The 16860-nt window shown below is 42.9% G+C and overlaps 1 protein-coding gene across 4 annotated transcripts in view; it reads right to left on the minus strand.

The window, feature by feature from the left end:
* Positions 1 to 8145: 8145 nt before the first annotated feature.
* The window catches only part of ccnk (cyclin K), a 32016-nt gene continuing 23301 nt past the window's right edge, over positions 8146 to 16860 (minus strand). For all 4 annotated transcript variants that reach the window (XM_033027677.1, XM_033027676.1, XM_033027680.1 and 1 more), the window contains 3 exons: positions 16667 to 16741; positions 13377 to 13977; positions 8146 to 9274 (listed from right to left, as the gene is read on the minus strand). In XM_033027677.1, coding sequence (XP_032883568.1) covers positions 13394 to 13977; positions 16667 to 16741 — 659 coding nt within the window. In that variant the 3' untranslated portion in view covers positions 8146 to 9274; positions 13377 to 13393. The remainder of the gene's footprint in view (positions 9275 to 13376; positions 13978 to 16666; positions 16742 to 16860) is intronic.

Genomic DNA, 16860 nt, shown 5'->3' on the forward strand with positions numbered 1-16860 from the left:
CCCCGAGACAATGAACAAACTGGAGAGTTCACCATGGGACATCACTAGATACCCCATTCCATGTCCCCGTATGCTCCAAAGACACTAAGAATATAAAGATTGCAAAAGACATCTCAACAGTCACAAGCTTCATCTCCCATGTTATCTTGTAGTCCTCAGCTATCAGTATTGAGACAGCACAGTGGAACAATGGTAGAGTTGCTGCCTTACAGAGCCAGAGACCCCGACTCGATCCTGACCACAGGTGCTGTCTGCACGGAGTTTATATGTTCTCCCTGTGACCGCCTGGGTTTCCTCTGGTTGCTCCCAGTATCCGCTCACACTCCAAAGATGTACAGGTTTGTAGGTTAATTGGCTTTGCTTACTTGTTTAATTGTCCCGAGTGCATGTTGGTGAGTGTATGAGGGTGATCGCTGGTCAGCGCGGACTCGGTGGGCCAAAGGGCCCTGTTTCCTCGCTGTGACTCTAAAAGTCTAAAGTCAAAAGCGATCAGTCCTTCAAAAATTGAAGCACTGTCCATGGGAATTCTTTGTTTGCAAACATAGGCGTGCTGGCCTACAGATGTTTGACTTAACATTGTGGCATGGGGAAGAAAACAGAAATGTGATTCCTGTTGTTATACCAGCACTTGGAAAGTCAGAGGTATCAAGCAGAGCAAGTTACCATAGTTCCCTTCACTCCTTCTCAGCAATGCAAGTAGCCCTTGTTGTGATTGTCTGTATTTGAATAAGTGAAAGTACTTGCACAGTGCTGTTAATCATTCGAGTGTGATATTCTGTAGACAGTACTCTCTTTGTGTTGTTGAGCTGAGTTGCTTTTGCTGAGAATTGTATAGAAGAGCAATATGGCTTCGAGAAAGAAAAAATCTGTTCTTTCATTGAATAATTGGATAACACTAGTTTTATCCACATTTTATACATTGATTAGCTCAATCTCTGACATGTTTTGAGATTCACACTTTGCAATTAAATTTGGCATTGTCTGTATTTGAATAATTGACTGTATTGTCCAAACTATTCGAACAAACTATTTCTTGAATTTTCCAAACCTTGACGCTTTCTTCAGGCAAAAGACCATAATAATGTCATCAGATGAAGGTGCATTAAGGGGAAACACACCAAACTCCTTGCATCACACCATAGTTGAGCTGAAAATGGCTATGAGTTTCCGAATAGCTGTAAACATACACTCTTCTGTCAAGATTGTGATTTTTTTTTTTTGTTCCACTATTACTACCTGATAAACAATAAAGAGTAAGGTGGAAGATAGATACCAAATTCTGGAGTAACTCAGCGGGATAGGCAGCATCTCTGGAGAGGAGGAATGGGTGACGTTTCTTCAGACTGAAGAAGGGTCTCGATCCGAAACGTCACCCATTCCTTCTCTCCAGAGATGCTGCCCGTCCCGCTGAGTTACTCCAGCATTTTGTGCCCATCATCGATTTAAAACAGCGTCTGCAGTTCTTTGCTAGCTACACACCAATAAGGTGGAGCTAGGCCATCTCTGGAATCTCAGTGAAGTAAAACAGGGGGAAAAAAACAAGCAGTCAAATTTCAGCTCAACCCCTGCATCTTGCAGTAAAGGTACTTGGAGAGAATGAAAGTGGCATTTGAGGGGCAAGAAGTGAGAAGGAAGATGAATATTTTGTTTAATATTTAAAAAAACTATTTTCTTTTGAGGTGATGATGATCAATTGATATGTATGTGTGTAAAAAAAAAAGGACAAAAACACAGAATGAGTGTAGATCAACTGTGAATATAAAAGAAGAATATTTTAATAAGGTTGTGACACGACCATAACTACTTGAGCAGAATTGTGACTGAAGTTTCTCGATGGAACTTGTGACGAGGAAATTCCTGCTGTATTTTGCCTGCTGTACATGCTTATGCTGCTGTTTTGATGACTGTTTCTGTACATATTGAACTGAGTGGGCCTGGCATGGATTTGTATTCTCGATGGAACACAGCATTTCACATGCTGGCTTCCCCACGCCTCGAACCCTGGTGTTTATTTTCATTTTAAAGTACTGATTTTAGCTTTCGATATTTTAGTTGAGCAATGAAAAGGATGTGTTTCATAGGAACTGTTAGTTGGCTTTTAAACAAAATAAAACATGCAGATTCTTTATGCTTTTGCGTCAGTGTTTGTGTAGGTTCGCACGCGTGTGCATGTGCGTGTGTGTGTGCGAGCATGTGAACAAGTGTAAGCATGGACAAGCGTGTTTGTGTGAGACTTCATCTTGGAATCCACAGAGCCAACAGACAAGAGTGGTCATGATTTCTCATGATTTCGTAAGTTATAGGAGCAGAATTAGGCCATTCGGCCCATCACATCTGCTCTGCCATTCAATCATGGCTGATCTATCTTTTCCTCTCAACCCCATTCTCTTGCCTTCTCCCCATAACCCTTGACACCCATACTAATCAAGAATCGGTCAATCAGCGCCTTAAAATATCCATTGACGGCCCCCTCAGCCGTCTGTGGCAATGAATTCCAGATTCACCACTCTCAGACTAAAAAAATCCCTCCTCATCTCCTTTCTAAAGATACGCCCTTTTATTCTGAGGCTGTGCCCTCTGATCCTAGACTCTCCCACTAGTGGAAACATCCTCTCCACATCCACTCTATCCAGGCCTTTCATCCTGGATCGATGGAGCCATCCATACACAGCTACATTTTAATGATGACATTGTTTTTTCCTATTTTAAAGATTATCCTGGGTAATAATGGACAACTTGGTATCAATCCTAACCTCACTTCTCAGACTTGTTCATGTCTTAAGTTTAGGTTTATTATATTGTCACATGTACCAAGGTACAGTGAAAAGCCTTTTTTTGCAAGCTATCCAAATAAATTTGATATATTATAAATAAAATCAAGTCAAACTCAACTACAATAGAGATACAGAATGCAGAATATAGTTCTCAGCATTGTAGCGCATCAGTAGCATAGACAATGTCCACAATAGGGTAGAGGTGAATTGGACAGTATCCTAGCTCATGGGGGGACGGTTCAGCAGCCTAATAACAGAGGCGAAGAACAGCTCCCAAGTGTGATCGTGCGGCTTTCAGAATAAGAATCAGAATCACACTTTATTCGCCAAGTATGTTTTGCAACATACGAGGAATTTCAAGCTTCTATGCCTTCTGCCAGACAGGAGCTGGGACAAGGACATTGTTCAAGTGTCAACTCTTTGATTTTTTGGCTCCGAGGCATCGTAAAGTTGAGATTTAGTTTAGTTTTGAGATAACGAATGGAAACTTCATCCCACCAAGTTAATCACCCATTCATATTGGTTCAATGTTATTTCACTTTCTCGACACTTGTGGGGCAATTTGCGGAGGCCAATTAAACTACAAGCCCACACCACTTTGCGATGTGGAAGGAAACTCTGATGGCCATGGGGAGAACTTGCAGACTCCACACAGACAGCACCCGAGGTCAGGATCAAACCCAGGTCTCGGGCGCTGTGAGGCAACGGCTCTACCAGCTGTGCCACCCTAAAAGTGTCATGGGTTCAATGGTGGGAAGTATTATCTGTGTGATGGACTGGGCTACTTTTCTCCAATTTCTTGCAGTCATGGGCAGAGCTGTTCCCAAGCCAAGCTGTGATGCAAACTGACAGTATGGCTTTCAATGGCGCATCTGCAGTCGTCTGTACGAGTCACTGCCGACAGACCAAATTAAGTACGTGCATGCCCTAGAATTTACAACTATTTGGAAATTAAACCATCATAAAAACAATTAAAACTCGCTGCTGTCTCCACTTCACCTTTGCTGAATTTACTGAGTCAGCCCTAGCTTCCACAATGGAACTCTGTCCTCTGTTGCCTTACGAGAGTCTGAGAGCGTTACAGCATGGAAACAGGCCCTTCAGCCCAACTTGCCCATGCTAACCAACATGCCCTATCTACGCCATCCCACCTCCCAGCATTTAGCCCATATCTCTCTAAACCTATCCTGTCAATGCACCTGTCCTAATATTTCTTAAACATTACAATAGTTCTTTAGTTTTTGATTCCCCTACTGTGGGTAAAGAAAGTTGTGCATTTATCCTTTCCAATCTTCTCATGATCTTACACATCTCTATAAGATCACCCCTCATCCTCCTCCGCTCCAAGGAATAAAGTCCTAACCTGCTCAACCTCCCCAGTATAGCTCATGCCATCCAGTCCTGGCAAGGTACTCGTATATCATCTCTGCACCATTTCCAGCTAAACATCTTACCAAACCTCTACACAATACCCAAAATGTGGCCTCACCAATGTATTGTACAACTGTAACACGACCTCCCAACTTCTTTATTCAATACTCTTTACTGATAAAAAGCCAATGCGCCAAAAGCCTTCTTGACCACCCTATCTACCCATGGCGCCACTTTCAAGGAACTATGTACCTGCATTTCCCAGAGTCCTGCCATTCACGGCTTGGGTTCAAGGTAAACATCTTTCACCTGGTGTTGGACTACTTAAGAAAACAAAAACAAGTATCCCAGGAATGAGTGGGTTAACCTGTGATGAGCGTTTGACAGCACTGGGCCTTTACTCGCTGGAGTATAGAAGAATGTGGGCCGGGGGGGGGGGGGACCTCATTGAAATGTACCGAAGTGAAAGGCTGGATAGAGTGGATGCGGAGAGGAGGTTTCAACTAGTTGGAGAGTCTAGGACTAAAGGTCATAGCCTTAGAATTAAAGGATGTTCCTTTAGGAAGAAGATGAGAAGGAATTACTTCAGTCAGAGGGCGGTGAAGGCTGTGGAAACCAAGTTAATTAATATTTTTAAGGCAGAGATAGATAGATTCTTGATTAGTATGGGTGTCAGAGGTTATGGGGAGAAGGCAGGAGAATGGGGTAAGGAGGGCGAGATAGGTCAGCCATGATTGAATGGTGGAGTAGACTTGATGGGCCGAATGGCCTAATTCTGCTCACTTATTCTCCTATCACTTATGAACGTACAAGTATCATGGGCGAGTCCACATTCACATTATCCACTTTGCACTGACATCAAACCCCTGCCCGCTGAATATCCTGCCTTTGGCCATCACCGTTCATGATCTTGCGATATTCCGAACTGCTTTGCATCAAAATAATTGCCCTTTTGTATTTCAATCATTGCCAAGTCAGGAAGCACGGCAGCCAATCTGCACGCAGTGACAAAGGGAAAATCTCGGATAAAATCAGGCCAGGGTTGCCGTGGGGATAAACTGTACACAAGGTCAACCAGTCGATGGATTAATGGAGGCAGTTTCAGAGAACATGAACAATGAAATGGAAAAGCGATGAAACGAGGCAGAGCGTGAGAACACAAACAATAGGAAGTCACGGGCCTGTCCCGTTTAGGCGATATTTTGGGCGACTACATGCGACTGCTGTAAAATCTTCAACATGTTGAAAAATTTTCGGCAATAGTTGCGACAATTTTTGCTGCCGTGTGTTGTCGTAGGTTGTCGCCAGGTGTCGTAGGCGAATTCCATTAAAACTAGTCCCTGGAAGTCCCTAAAAGTCGCAAAATGCAGAGTAGTGGGGCGTACCCCGACAAGTCAGGCAATGCTAATGGAATAAAAATCGTCGAGAGAAAGAACTGCAGATGCTGGTTTATACTAAGTATAGACACAAAGTGCTGGAGTACTAATCTGAAGAAAGGTGCCGACTCCAAACGTTGCCCATCCTTTCTCTCCACAGATGCTGCCTGACCCGCTGAATGACTCCAGTCATTTGTCTATTGAACGTTAATGAAAAACTGAGCAATGCAACTGGAGCACTGGTCAGGTCTTATAGAAAGCAGTAGTTGCACAATTTTCACAAGTGCCTTTTTTTTTTGTAAACCAGCATCTGCGGTTCATTGTCTACATTTTGACTGCTCTCCTGTGATATCTCCTCAAGGTTCTTCTGAACTTCCTGAAGTTCTTCTCATCTCCCCATGTTCTTCAAGATGACTGCCAGAGAACAGTAAAGAAGATGGAAAAAGTCCTTTTGTTGGTCGAGTTATTATTTATATAAAACAAGGATAATTTGAAGGATACACATTACAGACGAGTCTGAATCCGCCCTCTGTGTATGTTCATGGTGCCATTCTGCCCCCTGCTGTACAAGTGCTTGCATTACAACACATGCATTCTTCTGAGACAAAATAAATCAGTTCTCATTTTACCAACCAACTCATATTTTAAACCCGGTCAGAAGTTCCTCCAGATTTAAATGCTCGACAAGGAGCAGCAGTGCAGATAGCTTAAATCAGGTTGCTGGATTTTTGTCAGGTTGCCAGTTGTTTATTTGCTTCTGATTGTGATGGGGTCCAGATGGGTGAGATGAGGGATAATTCACTCAGAGGGTGCCCAGAACCATGGGCAGAACAAGGGAAACATTCTCTAAACTTCTACCTTTGTCAATCCTTATGTGAGTCATGGTTGCATCTCCCTTCCAAACTCTAATGGATACAGGCACAGGCTTTCCACATAAAACCAACACCCCAGCTCACCTTCTCTGAACTGCTTTCAATACAAGTATGTTCCTCATTAAGAGGCACCAACAGAAATGAATACTCCTGCTGTGGTCTCACCAACACCTTCCACAGTTGCAGCATGACTTCCCTACCTTATACTCCATCCCCTTTGAACAAGGCCAACATTTGGGGCTGCACAGTGGTACAGCACCAGAGATCCAGTTCAATCCTGAATACTGGTACTATCTGTGTGGAGTCTGTACCTTCTCCCTGTGACCGGGTGGATTTTCCCTCAGTGCTCTGGTTTCCTTCTATACTCCAAAGACATGCAGGTTTGTAGGTTAATTGGCTTCTGCAAATTGTCCCCAGTGTGCAGGGTAGAACAAATGTGCGGGGATCGCTGTTCGGCGTGAGTGGGCCGAAGGGCCTGTTTCCACACTGTATCTCTAAACTAAACTTCCTAACTTGCTTACATCTGCATTCAAACGTTGTTATTTAAGGTACAACATCCAAAAACACAGTACCACATCCTAGTCTTCATTTAACCAATATTCTGCTCTCTAGTAATTCCAGTAAATGTTTCCACATTATATGCCATCTGCCAATTTTTTTAATAAACATATGTTATTCTGATCATTCTGCACTCACGGCATCTTTCTCAACTCGTCTTTCAATCTATCTTATAGTCAGCAAAGTTGGCTACAAGTTAGATTTCTTCATCTAAACAAAAGCATTAAAAACAGTACATAGTTTAGGCTCCTCGACTGATTTCTGTCCTTCATGTTATGTACTGCTCATTTAATGGCCAATACTAGCACAATGACATATCAGGTAAAGTAGATGCATACCTCCATTTTCAGGGACACTTTCTTCACAGCTCTCATTAGGTGCCTCGCCAGCATTTTGCATGTGTCTCTGTAATAAGCACGCCAGACTGAAACGAGCAGGTCAAGTCAGGGCCAGACTCAATAGGCCGTGGAGCATCATAATTTGTCATGTGATAATCTGTACTGTTTGAGTGGGAGAGTCTAGTGCTAGAATTAAAGGACGTTCTTTTCGGATGGAGATGAGGAGGAATTTCTTTAGTCAGAGGGTGGTGAATCTGTGGAATTCTTTGCCACAGAAAGCTGTGGAGGCAAAGTCAGCAGATATATTTAAGGCAGAGATGGATTCTTATTTAGTACGGGTGCCAGAGGTTATTTCGAGTATGCAGGAGAATGGAGGGAGCAATACATCTGCCATGATTGAATGGCGGCGCAGACTTGATGGGCCGAATGGCCTAATTCTTCTCCCATCTCTTATGATACGAAGGTTTGCAGTTTTATAGACCAGGATTCCTGTTGGATGGACACAAAATGCTGGAGTAACTCAGCGGGACAGGCAGCATCTCTGGAAGGGAGGAACGGGTGATGTTTTGGGCAGAGACCCTTCTTCAGACCTTGTAGATGATCAGAAAGACTCTGCACCATCCAGAGTGGAAGCTCCTCGGGTCTGAAGTTAACTAGTGGAGCTCTTGAGTAGTAAGCTTCTATTTGTCGGTCATTTTACCCCCCTCCCACTAGCTTCTGATCCTCTTTGTTAAGAGAAAACAGACAGGCATGTTGAACAATGTAATCCACTCTAGATTTGAATGTCATGTTCCAAATTGCCACCAAGCCTAAAAAGCAGATTGATGAAAAGATGGTTATACATGAATAGACACAATGATTCCAATATCAAATTTATTAGGCTGCATTAGCCACTAATTGTACAATATTATTATCAAAGCCCAGCTGACAGTACGATCTCATATGTTACATTCAGGCTTTGATACTATTTGGAAAAATAAACGTAATTCAACCTGTAGACAAAAATACTACAGACAGAGTAAATTACTTGTGAATTTTTTTTCAAGTTACATCAGACAACCAAAGAACTCAAGGACAGAAACATTAAATTAAACAAAGGCAAGTTCGCTTCATCATTTGCCAAATTGGAATATTCCAGCTTGCAATATGGAGTTGGAGATGAAAAGGGCAGAATGTTGGTCAACTTCAAGATGTTAATGGAGAAGATCAAAGATGGGGACACCAACAAAACGACTGAAGAAAATAACAGCACTGAAGAATGACTGACTAATCTCCAGGGTCAGTTTTGATTTCAGGCTCTTGAAAGGAAGTACAATATTGTAAGATGCCTTCCAAAGGTCTCGCAATTCTAAGTAGTTTCTTCAAATGGAAAAATTACAAGTTATTTTGTTGTTGACACTTCCAAAAGGAGACATCGGTGAAACGGAGACCAACCTGGCCAAATTACGCTGTCAAGCGGGAACAGGTCTGCAATTAAGGATCAAGTGACTGAACACGACAACATTTTCAGCTGTCTGGAAAAAACATGAATGAGTAAAGCAATTCATGCCCAATAAACATAATACATTTTGAAAAGAGGAGCAATGTAGTGAATAGGGAAATGCAAAGAGATTTTATTGACTTCCAAATGGCATTTGATAAAGTGTCTGCAAAAAAACGTTCAGCTGATAGTGAGGTTCATGAAACGGAAGCAGAACAGAAAGTGGCCAAGGTACTTTAATTGGCAGGAATTCATTACAATAATCTGGGCTGTGACCTTAAACGTCATATTTTGAGGCTACAAGCCCAAATTATTATTGTTGTGAAGATCGATACGATTGTAAACAATGCATCTACAAGTATTATACATTTTAAATAAATGAAAGCAAATTGGAATAATGATCCTCAATGTAGGCAAATGTTCGGTCTTCTACCCGAGACCTTAATGAGTATTTATTTTCAAATGTCCAGAGAACATGGTTCAAAAAACGGCAGATGCTGGAAATCTGAAATAAAAACAGAAAATGATGCAAACACAGATGATGCCACATTAATGAACAAAGACTGCATAGAAACATACAGTAGAAAATAGGTGCAGGAGTAGGCCTTACGGCCCTTTGAGCCAGCACCGTCATCCAAAATGAGTACCATTTTTCCATATCCCATGATTCCGTTAGCCCAAAGAGCTAAAACTAAATCTCTTGAAAACATCCAGTGAATTGGCCTCCACAATGGCAGAGAATTCCACAGATTCACAACTCCCTGGGTGAAAAAGTTTTTCCTCATCTCAATCCTAAATGGCCTACCCCTTATTTTCACACTGTGACCCCCTATTCTGGACTCCAACATCAGGAACATTTTTCCTGCATCAACCCTGTCCAATCCTGGAAGAATTTTATATGTTTCTATAAGATCCCATCTCATCCACCTAATACAAATACAAGTGAATACAAGCCCAGTCGACCCATTCTTTCATCATACGTCAGTCCCGCTATCCCGTGAATGAACTGGGTGAACCTACGCTACACTCCCTCAATAGCAATAATGTCCTTCCTCGAATTAGGAGACCAAGATTGCACACAATACTCCAGGTGCGGTCTCACCAGTGCCCTGTACAACTGCAGTAGGACCTCCTTACTCCTAAACTCAAATCCTCTCGCAATGAAGGCCAACATGCCATTGACTTTCTTCACCGCCTGCTGTGTTTGCATGCTCACTTTCAGTGACTGATGTACAAACACACCCAGGTCTCGTTGCACCTCCCCTTCTCATAATGACACCATTCAGATAATAATCTGCCCTCCTCTTCTTGCCACCAAAGTGGATAACCTCACATTTATCCACATTATACTGCATCTAACATGCTTCTGCCCACTCACCCAACCTATCCAAGTCACCCTGCAGCTTCCTAACATCCTCCTCGTAGCTCACACTGCCACCCAGCTTTGTATCATCCGCAAACTTAGAGATGTCACATTTAATTCCCTCCTCTAAATCGTTAATATATGTTGTAAACAACTGGGGTCCCAGCACCGAGCCTTGCGGCACCCCACTAGTCACTGCCTGCCATTCGGAATTCCTACCATTCGGAATTGCCATTAATTCCTACTCTGCCAACCAGTTCTCTATCCATGTCAATACCCTAACCCCATTACCATGTGCTCTAATTTTGCACACTAATCTCTTGTGTGGGACCTTGTCAAATGCTTTTTAAAATTCCAGATGCACAAAATCCACTGGCTTCCCCTTACCTATTCTACTTGTTACATCCTCAAAAAATTCCAAAAGATTAGTCAAGCATGATTTCCCCTTCATAAATCCATGCTGACTTTGACCGATCCCGTCACTGCTTTCCAAATGCGCTGCTAAAATATATTTAATAATCGACTCCAGCACCTTCTCCACTAACGATGTAAGGCTAACTGGTCCATAATTCCCCGTTTTCTCTTTCCCTTCTTTCTTAAAATGTCTTAAAATTGGCTACTCTCCAGTCCACAGGAACTGATCCAAAGTCGAGAGAACATTGAAAAATGATCACCAATGCATCCACGATTTCTGGGGCCACCTCATTGAGTACTCTGGGATGCAGACCATCAGACCCTGGGGATTTATCTGCCTTCAGTCCCAACAATTTACTTAACACAATTTTCTGACTAATGTGGATTCTCTTCAGTTCCTCCCTGCCACTAGATATTTCCGGGAGATTGGTTCTGACCACTAAAGAAGACACAAAGGACTTGTTTAACTGTTTGCCATTTCCTTGTTTCCCAATATAAATTCAGACCTACTAGTCTTCACTAATCTTTTCCTTTTTACATATCTAAAGAAGCTTTTACCGTCAGTTTTTATATTCCCCCCTCCCTCTTAATTAACCCCTTTGTCCTCCTCTGTTGAGTTCTAAATTTCTCCCAGTCCTCTGGTTTGCCACTTCTTCTGGCCAATTTATACGCCTCTTCCTTGGCTTTAACACTATCCTTGACTTTCCTCGTCAGCCATGGTTGAGCTACCTTGCCAGTTATATTTTTTCGCCAGACATGGATGAACAATTTCTGGAGTTTAGGTTAGTTTAGAAATACAGCGTGGAAACAAGCTCTTCGGCCCACTGGGTCCGCGCCTAACAGCAATTCCCGCACATTAACAGTATCCTACACCCATTCGGGACAATTTTTACATTTACCAAACCTACAAACCTGCACATCTTTGGAATGTGGGAGGAAACCGAAGATCTCGGAGAAAACCCATGCAGGTCACAGGGAGAACGTACAAACTCCGTACAGACAGCACAAGTAATCAGGATCGAACCCGGATCTCCAGCGCTGCATTCGCTGTAAGGCAGCAACTCTACCGCTGCGCCACAGTGACTGCCCCAAGAGAAACAGTGCGGAAACAGTCCCTTTGACCCACTGAGTCCGCGCCGACCAGCGATCCCTGCACGCTAACACTATCCTACACACAATAGGAACAATTTACAATTACACTAAGCCAATTAACCTACAAACATGTACATCTTTGGAGTGCGGGAGGAAACTGGAGAAACCCTGGAGAAAACCCATGCAGGTGAAAGGAGGAACGTACAAACTCCGTACAGACAGCACCCGTAGTCAGGATTGAACCCGGGTCTCTGGCGCTGTTCCTTTCCATCACTGAATGGCAAACTAGGGCCAAGGAGTTAAATAAACTACAATGTTACCCCTAAGCTTGTTATCAGATTGGCATGAATCTATCACTGTTCTGAACGACAATAACAATGCATTTTTGTCACGTGATGTATGAGAAGTTAGTACAAGTTCACCCAAATTTGTATTCTTCTTATTATTATTTTTTTTAAAGTAGTGATTTCCAAAGGAATATAAATGTCCTTGCGACCACAGGTACTGTCGTACAGGCCCGTCTTTCCCAACCAAGAGCCAGAGTTCAAATCTCAGATCAGACACTAATCAGAAAGCAAGGCGCGTCCAAAGGTTAACAAACCCTCCAATCAAGCTGGACAGAATAGCACATGGAATTTGAGGGCAATCATTCCTGCAAAACCAGCAAAATAACCAGTTCTTCAAAACAAAAAGAAAGTTACTGTCTCTGCTGAACATGCATGTGTCCGAAGTGCTGACTATTTGTAATGATGGAACTGGGGTGATTAAAACCCCCAGTGGACATTGCTTTAATTAGCAGCAAGATCTGCAGCCCAGTTGGCCTGGGTCTTTCATTGATGAATACGAGGGCTGGTGTAACAGCGGAGCCAGGAATATTTAATAACAACAACCTCAAACACTTTTAACTTGAACAGTAACAAACCTTTTCCTTTTAAAAATAAACTCTTTTAACCATTAATCTGTACGAACATATTACAGTAATACTAGAAAGAATGTGACCTGATGCGTTGAGTCAGCCAATGCAGCACCAAATCATGACAACTGGGAGATATCAGGTCGAATTCTTGGTCTGTACCAGTGACAGCAACAGCTGCAATAACTAAGGCATTACAATTATCTGTCGCTTCTTAGTACAGTGGACATTTGTCGGCAATTCCTGACACGTGGACACCAAAACCAGACATGGTCAAGATGATTCCCCAAAGTTAAACAGCTTTCCCCTTCATTTGCAGTCACAATAAAATATTGCCACTTAAGTCTAGTGTTGGGAGAGCAAGCCCTTTTATGGGATAAGTGGGCAATGATGGACGATGCAAGAATGGTAATAGATTAAGGCAACTAGCCCAATTGTTTCTCTTTCCAATAAACGGATTTCCTTTAAACAGATTTCCAACATCCACAGAATCTTGCTTTTTGCCCCAGTTATTTTCCTGCGGCCGCTTCAAGTGTGGGTGAGAATTAGCCACAGACAACCCTCCAGATGGAACAAGGTGCAGGAGGAATACATTGGGTTGTTGGTGGACCGGAGGAGAAAGCTGGCTAAAGGAAGAGAGAGTAATTAATGGTAAAAATGCAAGCTGCTCTTTCATCCGTACTCAGCTAATGGTGAGAACTCAGCAGAAAAGCACATTATAGGTGAGTAAAGGGCACCTGCATTAGTGTAACCTTGGGTATCCAGACCATATGTGATTTTAGGTTCACCGCTAACCCGGCAAGCCAAATCTCACCCCTCACTTACCAGATTGTACACGTCCACTACCTCAGCCAACCTCGTGTTAGCCCACTGACAGGCGGCAATCCTGGTGGTGGCGGCAGCGGAGGTCCAGGAGGCTGGCCTCCAGGTGGCACTGTGGGGGGAGGGTAGCTAGTTGGCGGAAGACCAAGTCCTGGAGGAGGTGGCACCGCGTGGGAAGGCGGGATCCGAGGAGGGGGCAAGAAAGTAGGATTGTACCCCGGAGGAGGATATCCTGGGGTGGGAGGAGGGATGTTGGGTGGATAAGTTGTGGGAGGAGGTACAGACGGGTTGGGATAAACATGTGGGTGGTAAGAGACATGAGCAGGTGGTCCATAAGATGGTATGCTTCCATAGGAGGGTCCGTCAGTCTTCATCATAGACTGCAAGCTCTGGAAACCTTCCCCGGACATGTAAGAGCTGGTTGTTGACATTCCCATTATGTAGGCAGCAGAAGGTGGAGGTCGCTGGGGCATCTGTGGCTGTTGATGCGCAGTAGGAAGAAGAGGCGGTGGGATTATGGCTTTAGCCACTTCAGAGGAGTTTCCTGTGGAAGGTGGTTCACTGTCTATTATGGTGGCCCCTGTATTTATTGATGGCTTGCGCTCTGTTTAAAAAAAAAAAAGGCGAATTTTATCTTCAGATATTTAACACAAACAGACGCATAAACATACAAGTATACATTCACACAGAAAAGGAGAGAAGGAGAAAGTGTTGTCTGACTGGCAGAGGATCCTCTTAAACATGAAGGAACATCATTTGATGCTGCAATGTTCGTTGCGGAAGGGCACCCTAGCAAGAAGGCAATACCTTCAAGAATTTGGCGGCACAGTGGTGCGTGCGGCGGTAGAGCCGATGCCTTACGGCGCCATAGACCAGGTTCGATCCTGACCACGGGTGCGTTTCTGTACGTTCTCCCCGTGACCTACGTGGGTTTTCTCTGGGTGCTCCAGTTTCCTCCCACACCCTAAAGACGTACAGATTTGTAGGCTAATTGGCTTGGTATAAATGTAATTTGTCCCTCGTGTGTGTGTAGGATAGTGTTAGTGTGCAGGGATCGTTGATCAGTGTGGACTCGGTGGAGTGAAGGGCCTATTTCTGTGCTGTATCTCAAGTAAAACTAAAACAACTTGGGCGGATATAAAACAGCGAAGATGAAAGAATTGACAAGCGATGGAAAGAGGGAAAACTATAACAGCTTCAGAAAATTGGTTTGAAGGTCACAGTCACCTAAATCACAACTCAGGAAAATAAAATCCAAGTATTCCTGACCGTTAAACAACGCAGAACTGCATATTCCATATTCTATTTTCTGGAGGTTTAAGAGATATCTGGAATATGCGGGAAAGAACTGCAGATGCTGGTTTAAGTCAAAGGTAGACACAACATGCTGGAGTAACTGAAGAAGGGTCTCGATCCAAAAAGTCAACCCTTCTTTCTCTCCGGAGATGCTGCCTGTTCCGCTGAGTTACTCCAGCATTTTGTGTCTACCTTTGACTTAAACCAGCATCTGCAGTTCTTTCCCGCATATTCCAGATATCTCTTAAACCTCCAGGAAATAGAAGCATTCTTATTAATTTCATTAGCTGATAGACAATAGGTGCAGGAGGCCATTTGAGCCAGCATCGCCATTCAATGTGATCATTGCTGATCATCCACAATTTGTACCCGGGGGACGACAGATGGCACAATGGGCTAAGTGTTCGGCTGGCAACCGGAAGGTAGCTGGTTCGAATCCCGCTTGGAGTGCATACTGTCGTTGTGTCCTTGGGCAAGACACTTCACCCACCTTTGCCTGTGTGTGTGGATGTAATTATGTGAAGCACTTTGGGGTCAATGCAAGTTGACTAAAAACGTGCTATATAAATAAAGAAATTTAATTTACCCCGTTCCTGCCTTCTCACCATAACCCTCGACTCTGCTATCTTTAAGAGCTCTATCTAACTCTCTCTTGAAAGCATCCAGAGAACCGGCCTCCACCGCCCTCTGAGGCAGAAAATTCCAGACTCACAACTCTGTGTGAAAAAGTGTTTCCTCATCTCCGTTCTAAATGGCTTACAACTTATTCTCCAGATATTCATAAAAAATGAACCAGCTAATGATCAAGACATGGCATAAGTGAAAAAGTTACAGAACTTAGAAAATGTAGGAAACAAGGAGGATAATATCCAGCATCTAAAGGCCACAGATATATTATGCTGAAACAGGAAGACGTGGTAGATGAAATATAGTAGCGATCTGTTTGCAATTTTGGTTGGAAGGATGTAAGTCTATGGTAAATGCTGGTGCAATATTAAATGGAACGCGGGAACAAAAGGACTAGGGAGTCTGCACGACAGTTTTTGAAGATAGCACAGGTTGGAAAACGGTTGAAGATATGTTAACAAACACTGGTTAAATGTCAAATGAGGTACGACTCTCATTTCCAGATGCAAGGAGGATGCAGTTTTAAGGGGATGTTGACGCAACACAACAATACCAGAGAACAGGCACGTGGAAAGGCGAGCGGTACAAGGCTGTTGTGGAGTTGTGAGGATAGTTGTGGGTTATAATCAGAGAGTAGGAAGTGTCTCAAATCGAAATGTCACCATTCCTTCTCTCCAGAGATGCTGCCTGTCCCGCTGAGTTACCCCAGCATTTTGTGTCTACCTTCGATTTAAATCAACATCGACAGTTCTTTCTTACACAGGATATTTGACAGTGTTACTTAAAAATCACAGTTGGTTTTGAGTAAAGATGAAACTGTTCCCAGAAACAGAAGGGTCAATAAACAAAGGACAGAGATACAGGTTGATCAAAAAAAGAATAATCCAGAAGCACTTTGTGATGAAATTTGTTATGATCTGGGAGGCTTGGCTCAAAGGATGGAAGTAGATTACAGTAATTTTCAAGAGAGAGAGATAGCTGCTTGAAGGGAATAATATGCAGGGAGAGTTTGCAGCAACTTTTTTTGCAAACTGTTACACTATTTACTGAATTCTGTTTCACATTTCGCATTACATATTCTTAGAAGCACTCAAGGTGGTGAAATTTAGGGACTGTGCAAATTTCTTCAGACTTAATTATCTGCAGACAAGCTGTAAACACACATTGCTATTATCTTTTACCAAAGGTTGACATCCTAACGGGAACCTATTCACCGTGCACTTTTATAAATGCAGAGCAAGGCTGACAAGCCCGTATGCAGGTCTTCACATCAGACTAATTTAATAACTGTGACAAATAACACAAGATTTATAACACAAAAATGTGTTTTAAAATACAATTTTGTTAAGGCAGTGAGTGAATAAGCTTACCTGGAGCAGGATGGTTTGTTGGTGGAAGTGCTGGATGATGATTATCCAACTTGGGAATTTTTGGAGGCTGTTGATCTGCAAAGAATTGAGAAATTAAAATACATTTTAATTTTAGGAATTTCTTTTTTATAAATCAGATTACAAATACCAAAAAAAAAAAACTTGTTACATCTGCCCAAATTTCACTGTGCAGG

Source organism: Amblyraja radiata, chromosome 9 (genome assembly GCF_010909765.2).
Source record: "Amblyraja radiata isolate CabotCenter1 chromosome 9, sAmbRad1.1.pri, whole genome shotgun sequence".
Classification (NCBI taxonomy): domain Eukaryota; kingdom Metazoa; phylum Chordata; class Chondrichthyes; order Rajiformes; family Rajidae; genus Amblyraja; species Amblyraja radiata.